Source organism: Condylura cristata, unplaced genomic scaffold (genome assembly GCF_000260355.1).
Source record: "Condylura cristata isolate star-nosed mole 26May11 unplaced genomic scaffold, ConCri1.0 scaffold00005, whole genome shotgun sequence".
Lineage (NCBI taxonomy): Eukaryota > Metazoa > Chordata > Mammalia > Eulipotyphla > Talpidae > Condylura > Condylura cristata.
The window spans coordinates 34367062-34380031 of NW_004567106.1; the positions used below are offsets into that span (position 1 = coordinate 34367062).

The following is a 12970-nucleotide window of genomic DNA, read 5'->3' on the forward strand; positions in this document are numbered from 1 at the left end:
TGATTTTTCTTAGACATGAGGGTTTTGGCTATTCGAGGTTTTTTGTTGTTCCATATGAATCTCATCAACATTTTTTCTATTTCATTGAAGAATGTAAATGCACAATTTTTAATAGTATTCTCCACCATACTCCATGCATTCTGAGGACCCACCTTACCACAGATTTAGGATTAAGGTGACAAGGCAATTCTTAAATTTACATAAAAATAATGGTTTTAGTTCAATTATACTACCTTAGACAATTTTACAACACTAAAGAAAAATGAAAATGTATTTTGCTAGTCCCTAGTGATTAGAAGAATACTTTGTTATTATTTCTTTTTTTAATGTTACCCTCTTAAGGACTATGGAAGCCACAGGATGAAGCTAGTAACTAGTGTTCACAAATTACAACATCCTGTATTTCCAATTATTATCAGGATGTAGTTTCAGCAAACAAAGGGTGTCATACAAACAAACTGGGGAACAAAGAGTTTCAAAGAAGTAGCGTAGAAAATTTTGGAGGCAAACCCACCTGGGTTGAAGCCTCTACTTGAAGAAAGCCAGTCTGTATGCATTTCCTCACTCCTTTTGAAACAGGAAATAACAATATCCCTATTGAAACTGGAGATTAATGAACTAATAAAATGCTCAACATACTCTCTAAATAATGTTTCAAAAGACAAATTCCACCAGAATATTTAAGGTAAACACACAATTTGTAAAAGTAAACAAGTAGTGCTACATCAAGCTCCCACACATCAAAAGAAATAATCAACAAAATGAAAGACAACCTAAAGAATGGGAGAAAATATTTGGAAATCATCTGATAAGAGGTTAATATTCAAAATACATAAATCACTCAACTTAATACCAAATAAAACGAATTCAATTAAAAACTTGGCAGAGGTGGCCCTCCCTGGTGGCGCAGCGGGTTAAAGCACAGCACTGAGAAGCTAAAGCCACTTCCGCATGAGTTCGATTCCCGCTTGCCCCGGAGGTGACCACATGGTGTGGCAGACCTCTCCTGACCCGCCCACTGCTCCCCTCAGCAGTGTACTTCATCGATCTGCCTGTTCTGTTCCCCACTCTATCTCTGGTGAAGCCTCTCACCGCCCCTGAGCCTCTGGCCTGTACCCCAGTTCTGTATGAATAAATAAATATTTAAAAAAAAAAAAAACTTGGCAGAGGAGCTGAGCAGATGTATCCAAAGAAGCCATACAAATAGTCATAAAGCACTTGTAAAGGTACTGATCAGTAATCATTAAGGAAGTATAAATATAAACCACAGTGTCTATCACCCCACACCTCACGCCTAATTAGAAATGTTATCATTGCCCTCCCTAGTGGTACAGTAGACTAAAACTCAGCACTACAAGTGAGCCTCAGTTACTTCAGTGTGAGTTCAATCCCTACACTGGAGGTGACCCACATGTCATGGCAGACCTCTCCTGACCCGCCCACTGCTCCCTTCAGGAGTGTACCTCAGTGATCTACATGTTCTGCTTTTCACTCTGTCTCCAGTGAAGCCTCTCACCACCCCTGCACCTCTGTCCTGTACCCAAGTTCTGTGTGCATAAATAAATAAATCTTAAAAAAAAAAAAAGAAATGTTATCATGACAGGTAGAGAGAGATTGGAAAGATCTGGTGAAAAAGGGATGTAGTGAAAAAGGAATACTTGAGCATTGTTAGGTGGATTCTGAATTATCACATTCACTATGGAAAAAGTATGGAGTTCCCTCAAAAAATTAAAAAAAAAAAAACAGAACTATTACTTGATCCAACAATCCCACTTATTTTTTAGGAAGTGACATCACAACAGCAAAGAGGTATCTGCATTGCCAAGTTTACTAGAGCACTATTCACAGTAACCAAGATATAGAAACAACCTACATGTCTACCAAGATAAAGAAGTGGTCTATACATACAATGGAATATTATGCAACCATGAGAAAAGAATTCTGCCATTTGTGACAACATAAATGGGACCTTGAAGGCATCATGCTGAGTGAAACAAGTCAGACAGAGCAAGACATGTTCTGCATGATATCACTTATGTGGGATATTGAGGGAGAAATGAAAGTCAAACTCAAAGAAATAGCATAGAAAAGCAGTTGCTAGAGGCTGAGGGAATTGTGCAGGGAATAAGAGATAGGTAAAAGGTACAAACTTTCAACTATAAGATGATTAAGTTCTGAGGGTTTAATAAATAATGTAGTGACTATTGTTGATAACACAGTATTCTATAACTTAAATTTGCTAAGTAGAATTAACTGTTCTCACCCAAAAAGGAAGAAAAAATATAAAAATGTAGTGATGAACATGTTAAATAACTAGATATGTGTACACATATCAAATCACTGTGATGTACACTGAAATACTTTATAATTTTATTTTTCAATTATACTTCAATAAAGCTTAAAAATGGGAACGAACACATAATTCATTTTTCACTTTTTATTCTCTCATTTACCCTCTTGCTTTGTATCTTGCCCTTCCTTCTCTCTCTCTCTGACATTATTCTGAAGTACACAAGTTTTGTGGCAATATTTGAACCTGCAGTAGTTAGATCTTAGCTTTCTCTAAAACATCTGCATGCTATGCTTTGCTTCACTCTGTTCAACAACATGACTTTTTTTTCCCTACTGACTTGAAAAACTGAAATTAATGACCCAACAAGTAAAAGAAGGGTACTTAGGAAAATGGGCTTGGGTAACATAAGTAAAGTAGGGAAGGCACCTTCCTGAGGATTTCAGAAGCACATCACAAGTGTCTATCAACCACAAAATGTGTTATCTTGTCAGAGGATGGCTAGAGAATTTTTTTATTTTCAATTATACATGGTATTTTACCTCTCATTTTATAAATGAGACCACCTCATATATGAGGGGAAAATCACTAAGAACATGCAGAAGTTTTAAAAATTAGTCACTGGTTACCATGGTAATGCAATTATTACCTAACAACTCACTGGGCTGTAAGGAAAAAAGATGATTGTTAAATGGGTGATTTTAATAATGAAAAATGGGGCTCTATTTTTAGGAGTACTTGCAGGGAATTAGACAAACCTAACAGCAGATTGAAGACAGTCTGGGCCTGCCCCTATGTGGTCAGAATTGGACATCTCTCTTCTTCCCTGAGCATGTCAAGTTCTGGGTCATGCACACATGCAGCTGTGCAGGAGACAGCTGCAGAGGAAGAGCGATAATATTTTGTTTACAAACAAGCACTTTGATTGGGAAGATGAGTCTTCTTATTCCTTAAACTCATAATAAAAGTATAATCCCTGTTACTGTCCACAAAAGGTGGTTAGGCCAGGAGATAGTAGTCCCTTTAAACTCAACATTAGATTTTTCTCAGGTAAAACAAGATATCCCAGAAAATTACTCAGACTCCCACTTTCCCACTGTTCTGAATAATTTGAATTTTCTTGGTGTATGGTCATTTTAGTTAGAACAATTGCATAAACATATAAATGTTTAAATTATTCTAAAAATCAGGGGCGGGAGTACAGGAACACATTCCTAAGTCAAACAGTACGTAAGACATAACTTCTGCTCATGATCCATAATGCCCAGCTCTTTAAAAGTGTTTTTCCAAGTGGTCTCTGGGTAGCACATCAGAATTCCCTGGGAGGTTCTTCAAATGCAAAATCCTAGGCCACATACTCAAGGCACTTTCAGTCTGATTCTCTGGGGGTGGGGTCTAAAAATTTACATTTTTAAAAAAGGAAAAGCTTACCAGGCTTATGACTTCTCTAGTCTGTGAAACTAGTTCTTTGATGGTCACTAGGGGACCCCAGTCCGTACAGATTAATCAAAGACTCAGTAGCTCTTTGATTACAATCAAGGGCAAAAACCAGCAATATAGGTATATTATATATGTATATGGATGACACACTTATTTCACAAACAACACGGGTTATATACTCTGACCTATTTGCCTCTTGTATTCCAATTTTTAAGGCTATGGCAACCAATTAAATTATTTCACTACCCACTAATTGATGTCCCACAGTTTGAAAACCCCTATAATTTCCATTGTCCTGTAATTTTATCACCTATATTTTACACTTTTTATATTATACCCCATACAGTAGAAAAGCATCCAATTTTTCCAGTAATGCCACAATAGTTTAGCTACCTTAAAAAGGTAAACAAACTTGGAATGAGAAAATCCTGTGCTTGAGGATACAATGTGTGTGTGTGTGTGTGTGTGTGTATGTATGTATGTATGTGTATATGTGCATATTATATGTATCAGGAAGAACAGCATGCAGATTATAAAAATACAGTGTAAAATAAAATAAATATTAAGAAAAATCAAGCAAAGGAAAAATATAGATAGGAAACTTTGTGTAATAACTCAAAAAGCAGGTAAAATCAATAAGTACAACTTAGGCCAGAAATATAATCTACTTGTTAAACCTTATCTTTCTGGCAATCAATTTGAAGAGAAAAATACAGTTATGGAAGCTCCAGTGTCCATAAGAATTTGAGAAGCACTTCCAGGGCCTAAGTTAGTTCTCCTCTGGACTGGACAAAATGTCCCCACACCCACTCCTTAGGGTAGAAGAGATCATAGTGGGAACAGGATCTTTACTGCTGTCCACCTTCCACCACCACTTGATTAGGGATAAGATCATAAGGACCATGTTGGGGGGGAAAGGATGTACTGAATGAACTCTACAAGCAAAGGTTTTATGGATACCACCCTCACTCTAGACCAAAGAGATACAAGACACCAAGAACTACAAATCCTATCATGTCATTATCACTGAAGGGAGGATTGCTAGGAAATGAGGATGGTGTTAATCAGCAAAATTTGGTATATAACCAGATATGCAGGCCTTATGGGTTATTTGGCTTTTTACCAGAATTCAGCATGCTATTGAAGTTCCATCTCAGCAAACTGGTAGGATGCATTCACCAATTTATTTCTCTCTCTTTCTCTTGAGTTATTCATTTCTTCATTTCCCCTTCTTTTGTAAATAAACCCTTTATTAACCTTTTTGTTTGTGCCTGTAATTGAGTCTTATTTTAAGTCTCTTTTAGTGTGTGGATAGAGACCCACGGTCAAACAATTTCATATTGGAGTTGCCCTATAACAACCCCAGGACAAAGCCTGATGCTTGAGGGCACCATATACTCTCTCCTCCTAGAGTATTTATAATTCACTACTATCTCAGTGCTAACACATTGTCCTGGTAAAAACTGTTCACAGAGCTATTACTTCTCTTCCACCAAACCTTGTTCCATTAGGACAATAGTGGCATTTCAGTCAAGTATCCGTAAAGTGGAGTTAAATGCTAACTCTTACATAAACACGGAACAGTAAGTTACAGCAGCACAAAGATCTGATCTTGTTTCTTTATTCTTCTGTCCCCAAATGCAGAATACACAGTACAATTTCCTGACATAGTGGTAAAATTCTTTGACTTTTATGATTTTCTTATATGTGACCCAAAAGCCAATATTGTTTCCACCACAGGTAAATCTTGAGGGAGAAATCAACAAACAGAAGTACAAGTTTCAATCACTCTTCAAAAGTGGAGTATTCTTATAAAACCATACATAAGCCAAAATGGCAGAATGGGAAGAAGCAATTATCATTATTTATATATGTAAAATAATTGAGAGTCTTAGACCAAATCATACCAAACAACACATAAATCCTAAAATAACAGTAATGTAGAGTAAAAACAGTAATGATATGACATTCACAGCAGGTAGAAAGTAGTGCCCAGGAAGGAGCTTGGGTGTCCAACTTTCACTGCTGAGGATGCCCTGCTTCTGGAATAGCTGCTACAAAATAAAAGCTGAATGATGTTCTGACTTTTGCCTTTTTTCATAAAAGCAAAAAACCTCTTTGAATTTCTTTTAACTAGCCAAAACAGGTACAAACATAGGAATTTTTTTTTTTTTTTTTTGTAAAAGAGAGGTAGCACATGTTAAGTTTGAGCAACAAGGGATACCTGAAACCTGGCTGGCCCAGTTTCTGGCATACAATATATGCTAACTGCTTATTTCCCCTCCTTTCAAGGCTATCTAAAACATTAACTTTACTTGCTGCTGGAGCTTTTGTACTCTGCATAACTCCATCCATCTCTTCCAAGTCACCAAAAGAGCAAATTCACCCAAGAAGAAAGGCAGAGTTCCTGGAAGCAAGGAATACTGAGTACCCATACAATACCATCTTTTAAGAGGTTTATTTTTATTGTTTCAACTACTTTAAGAAGGGCTTAGAAGTTGTTCTAACAACAATAAAAAGCCTGATAAAGGAGAGTTAGGCTAACACATTAGTATCAAATAAATGCTTTAACCAAGCAATAAAAGAGATAATTAGTATATTCACTGTTAAGAGGCAAATGCAGTTGCTAAAACAGGAGACAGACACGTGTTTGGTCTTCACTCTTGAATGAACTTGTTGATAGTAAAATTTCAGTTGTTTGTTTTGCTGACTTTTTGCATGGATTATACAGATCTAGAAATTATATCAGCAAGTGTAATCCTCAACAGAGGAAACGTCAGTCATGTTTTAATTTCCTTAAATATATGTGCCCCAATTAAATGATGTGCTTATCCTACCTTTTCCGTGATATAGAAGTTTGAACTATCAGCATGCTGCAGTGCAAAGAACTCATGGTTGGAAATGGACCACCTTTAAAATAAAAGCATAAATTGATAAGAAAAACTAAACTTATGGTTTTCACTTTCAAGTTTGATAATGTAATATGAATTAAACAACCAGTAATTGGAATTAGGTTAGTACCCATCCTACTCCATAATACAGTCCCTAAGCCAAATGGCATTAGGAGTATCTTTCATAGTCTGCGACAGCTCAGCTTCTGTGAGGATTGTCTAGGTCATGTATAAACTTAATCTAAGCCTATTGCTCATTTTAAGCAACTTCATCTTAACAACCTCTAGAAGGAAGAGTGGGGGGCTTGAATATAAAGTTACATTCTACCCTATTTTAAAGAGTGAAGCAGTAGAGGAACACAGTGGAAATAATTGCAATTAAAATTTTTATAATAGTTACATTTCAATATAACTATAACTATATATAACTATATATATATATATATATATAAATTCTAGAACCTCCAATTGACCTGTTTGCCACATATTAGAATAGTCCAATTAAGTGTCTTAGCTCTTAAATAAATTCCAGGCAATATTCTATTTACAGTACTGCTTTAAAAGTGCAAGAATTATATGCAATGCCTATAGTGTTTTTCCTTTGGCTTCTTAGAACAACCAAAGTAGGAAAACCATATCTGTATCATTGACAGACTACCCACTGACTTGTCTTTCAAATTCTTTTATCTTCTAGGAAGACCTGAGTGGTCCTCTCCATTTACACCAGATGAAGTGTGTATTTAACCTCTGGAACTTCAGACGACTCCCTACTGAGTAGGATGAATGAGCACAATTTTTCAAAATAAATAAAATGAACCCTAGTGTGCACACATCAACCATTTCACTTTGTCGGCTCTAGGAGTAGCATTTTTGGTGGAAAAGAGCATGTAAATCTTACAGATGATTTTAAGCAGAGCAAGTAGTGACTTATGAGTAAGATTTATAACCACACAGAAGGATTTTGTCTCTTAATTAATGGATGAATCCAGAGTAACACTTACCCATCACAGACTTCCTTTATTATTGCAGACAGTGGTTTTTTCTGCAAAACAGCAAAAAAGGAAATACTTTCTGTTAGTTTCATTTCACCATTTTAAATTTTTAAAAAAGGTCTAATAAAAAGATATCTAAGCAAGGAGAATTTACATTCACTATTCTTAGTTGTTGTCAATGAGTCTGTTGTTTTCTTGAGATAATAATATCTAACAGATATCATCAAAAATTAATGCATTACTCATTATGGTTTTTTCTATGCACAATATTATTAGTTGAACAAAATATATCTCATATTTAACTTAGCCACACTAATTCAGTATAAAAACATAGCTTTGTTCAAAGATTTCATAGGCAATGAAAGCTGACAAGAGCGAATGATAACAAGATGTCCTCAGGAATAGTACATAAATTGGGTAACCAGCAGCTTAATTTAATGCAAACAAGCTTGGATTCTGATATTTTTATGAATACGTGTGGTAAATGGAATGCAAGGTGTTGCGAAATTGTTTCTACATGTACACAGAGTCCTTTCCCTAGCCATGGCTCAGTCAAGTGCCAATCAGACAGCAGCTTGAGCTGGACACACTCCAGTAATGGGACCATGACACCATGTGCCCTGGTGTCAACTGGCGTCTGTCTACAGCTGTGCTCTCAGTCTTAACAGTCACAGCTGTGCTCTGCCTCCCTCTAGATAAAAGGAATGCAGTGATGTGACACACACAGCTCATCCAGAGATGTCAACACTGCTTTGAATACTCACAGACCCTGTCTGTCTCCTGGGGTGGGTAATAATGTGTCAACCAAAAGAACAAATCACAGACAAGAAACAAATGGGAAAAAGAAATCAAAGAAATATAACATGTGGTCCTGGATTTTCAGATACAATCATCAAAAATTGTCTACTGCTGTACCTCTACAAGGCACTGGATCAAACCCTGGTTCTATTAGTTTGTCTGCAATGTAAACATTTCCTGACTCTCAACTAGTTAATCTTAAAATACCCTCTCTTCAAGGGGTATTTAACTTATAAAAAATTAAATTAAATGAGAACTAACACAAAAAGCAAAAAAACTCCATACAGGTTTAAGGCTCCAAATTCCTTCCCTTCTTTTACCACTGGAAAACTCCATCTCCAACTTGCAACCTCACCTTTGGACACATGCTACTATGTGTGCCCTCTCAGTGAGTGCAGACCACTGTTTATAGACTTTCTAGGGGCCCATGCCCCTGCTAAATCTCTAATTCAGTACTTAGTGTCTCTGCAAGGGAGCTCCAGCCTCCCTGACTATATCTATTCATGTGTGCAAAAGAATGTCTGTCTACAACTATAAACACAGTGGAGGGAAGGGGAACCTAGAATTGTCTAGCAATAGAAAAACAGTGTGGTGTTCCTTACATCCTAGGTTGATCTTCATTAGAATTAGGTTAGAAAGAGATATATTCTCAGTGAAGTTACTTGTTATGCAAATCCTAGACCTATGCAAGAACATTTTCACTGATTATGGCTCTCACTGTGGGTTCAGGGACAAATGTATTCTTATAACTAAATGACATAGGGAATTTAGGGACAAAAATTTTCCCCTTAAGAGGAAATTTTTGCACTTCCTGCTGTCAGAGACCTCTCCAGGCTATCAGTAATTCGTGATGATCTACCAGTTAGTCTCCCAGTCTTGCTTCTTTCACCCTCAAAATATAAGCAATATAGCTTGATCTCAAACTTAAATTTCATTGAAACACCATATCAAGTCAAGAAAGTATTGCTATTGAGATAAGAGAAGGCATATAAAGTAACCGTTCCTGAATTAGACTTCTTTTTGTCAGGGTCTCTAAAAGGAATTGCTTGGACTTTAATTCAGGAAGGTCTGACTCACAGATTCAGAATCGAATTTGAAAAGATGGAAGTCTATGGGGTACTATTATATCTAAAATATTCTGAAAAATGGATATATGAAAAGAGTAAAAATCATAGGAAAACAAAGCTTAGAGATTTAATAGAGAAAGATTAAAGAAAAATGCTAAACTACAGAGGAAAAGGAATCACAGTTAACTGAACACAATGCATCCAAGATGCAGCCTCACCAATTAAAATGAATGTTATGTGAGGGTCCCCCAACACACTCTCTACCACTATCGCCTCCATTCTAGTATCTGATCCAATGAAATGCTAACCTTCACCACTCAAACCTAGTTCAGTCATTGTTCAGTTCTCACCTTCCCTAAATCATCCCCCTTATTTGACTGCATTACTACTACCTTCTTTTGAAATCTTCTTTCCAGAGCTTCTGTGATATTTCCCCACAGGTATCACTAATAACCTTTCAATAAAATCCAAAAGATATTTCATTTTCACTTTTACTCAAGCTTCCTAACTTGAAATTCTGTTATTGTAGCTTCTGCTTTTACTTAACTGGTCAGTTCCTCATTCACTGCAGCTATACAAAGTCCACAGCTCGGTTCCAAACACTCGCATGCAAATCTTAAGTTATTAGCTACAGCTGTTGACTCCCCTTCAGCCACCTTATTAAATATGAAAAGAAAATTATAACTCTCCATTCCATGCCCATCAAGCTTTCCCAACAATTATAAGACCAGCAACTCCCTCCTATCCCCAGTAAGATTTATTTGACCAAGAGCATGATCAATCTTTATTTCTTCATTCTCTAGATCAGTTTTCTTACCAGTTTATGAACATTTTTCTCTGTAACATCCACATCAATATTTCTCATTAATTAAGTACTCTTCTGAATTTGGGACAGTTATTCCAACTACCAGTTGAATTTTCCCCCAGCCCATCACCCTTAATTCTACAGCCCCAGCCCCAACATGGTTCTTGAGCATCAACCCATCATTTTTTTTTTTAAGATTTACTTATTTATTCGTACAGAACTGGGGTACAGGCCAGAAATGTGGAGGGTTAGAGGATTCACCAGAGACAGAGCAGGGAGCAGAACAGGCAGATCGATGAAGTACACTGCAGAAGGGAGCAGCGGGCGGGTCAGGAGAGGTCAGCCTCGCCATGTGGATCTCCTCCAGGGCAGGCGGGGATCGAACTCATGTGGAAGTGTCTTAAGCTTCTTTGTGCTGTGCTTTAACCCGCTGTGCCACCAGGGAGGGCCCAGCCCATAATTTTTAATAAAATTTTTCATTGGTACATTAAACTGATTATAATCTTCGATTAGTTCTTGCACTCATTTTGCCCACTTTTGGTAGTTCTTCTGCATGCATTTTTCAAGGCTTTATCTTCACTCTCTTCTTTATATAAACATTTATAAGAGACTGAGACTCTTACTTACTCTAAACCCACTCTTTCCCTTTATCCTTCCAGACCTTATTACCACCTCTGTTAAGAGTTCTCAAAATCTCATTACTAGAAGCTTGAAAGTAAGCTGATATATCTCCAGTCTCTCTCTCCAACCCCATCATTAACTATAATTAGACAAAATTAGACTCGTCCCACAATATTTGCTCATGGACTGCTTTTGTTCTAATATGCTCCATAGGGTGACCATCAAGAATGTAGTATAAATTCCTTAAAAATTATTCAAGACTTTCCACAATCTGGGCTCATATAATAGAACCTTTTTCTAATACTATTCTTCTATATGTGTTTCCTATGACTAAGGACATATCATGATTCATTAAAAAAACACTCCATGCTTTTACTTGCTCCATTTACTCAGTTGAACTGTCCCTCTTCTTTATCCTGTTCCAATTCTAAAACTGAACTCATAACAATCATTAATATCCACATCAAAGCCACCTCTTTTAAGAGGCTTTCTCTTGGTCTATCTGAGGGGATAGCCAAAGACCAACTTAGCACATTAAATAAATCACTTCTTAGGACTCTGGATTTGTGTTATCTTCTTAACCCTTGAAACTATGGCATCTTAATTCATCTTTGCAGACTCCTCCATCTCTCAGTACTAGTTCTCATACTACACAGGTGTTAATAGGATCTAAAAGGATGCTCAGTGCATGCATGTCAACTGGAAAACACACAAAATCATTAACTCTCTTTTTAAAGCACAAGCAACAACAAAAGTTCTGAAAAGAAACAAACTGTCTTGAAGGACAGCCGGATTCATCAGCACACAGAGCACTTCTCATGCTCATCCATTGCTGGGTGTCTTTAAGCAGCTGCTGGCTCTACTGGTTATGTATGTGCAGGCTGTTACTACTTCCTGCACAAAACACCCTTGAAGGAGTTATGTGATTCATGGCTTGGAAGAACATGAAGTCTGTCTCTAATGAAGAGAGTTATGTGACAAGTGGTACAATACACACCATTTAAATGATTGCCCTCACACTAGCAGGGCCACGCAGGTAAGTAGCACTACTCTCATTAACAGGGCTGAACAAGATTCCCCAAAAGAAAACATTATTTTGATGTTACTGCTTTTCTCACATCCTGTATAAAGTCTTCATTTTGACAAGAGCAAGAGCTCCTGGACTGACTTCAATTCCAAGCCACACACCAGCTCTGCCCATGGATATTTTAGCTATTATTATCCAGACATGCTATGTAAGATGTTTCTGTTTAGCTTCTTTCCTGTTCAGTTCTTTCCTGTCACTTGGAGGTAAGAAGAGAAGGAAAGTACCTTGATACCTTCCTGCAGGCACACTGATAATTTTGCTTTTCACCTCAATAAGAGAAAGACCCAAGAGAAAGGAATATTTGGTCTGCATTGATAAAAACTAATTATCTCTAAGACTCTATAAGTAAACTTCTAGTTGAATATACCTGAATTTAGAATATAAATTACTCTGAATTTTTTCAACTGAATTATTCAAACTGTGTGAGTATGTGTTTATAACTTAAAAAACATAAGTTCTTTAATATTTTTTGAAGTCTAAACTCATTTTGGACTTAATGAGCTGAGATGAGAAGAGCAGGACTGTGTTTAAGGAGAGTCAGACATTTAATAGAATTCTACATATAAGGAATATGGAACTTCATGCAGTGTATCCCCCATATCACACATTGTTTTCCTCCTTCTTTTTAGCAACAGTGTTACTTAACTTTACATTATTCTCAAAAATTTTAATGTTTGCAAAAATATTTTAACTTGAGAACAATGTTTGCATTCCCAGATGTATCTGGCAAAGCACCATGTGCCAACAGATGAGTTCAAGGAGTAGCTTTGAGGGGGAGAGGAACGGGGTATTATTCCTCTCTTAACACTTATTCTCCAAAAGAATTCCTTAATTTGAATAGTTAGCTCTTGCAAAATGGTTATTCAGTAAGGTCAATTCAAATATAGATACATATTATGAAAAATATGTTTTTTCCCAATGAACTGTCTTCTGCATTTATCCAATATGTGTTTATTGTAAACTTAATTATGAGCCACAT

General features: G+C 36.6%; 1 protein-coding gene across 5 annotated transcripts in view; it reads right to left on the minus strand.

Moving 5' to 3' along the window:
• ELMO1 (engulfment and cell motility 1) overlaps window positions 1-12970 on the minus strand; it is a 517404-nt gene that overhangs the window by 388612 nt on the left and 115822 nt on the right. For all 5 annotated transcript variants that reach the window (XM_004676859.2, XM_012720936.1, XM_012720934.1 and 2 more), the window contains exons 3-4: window positions 7623-7663; window positions 6568-6640 (exon numbers count right to left, since the gene is read on the minus strand). In XM_004676859.2, coding sequence (XP_004676916.1) covers window positions 6568-6640; window positions 7623-7663 — 114 coding nt within the window. The remainder of the gene's footprint in view (window positions 1-6567; window positions 6641-7622; window positions 7664-12970) is intronic.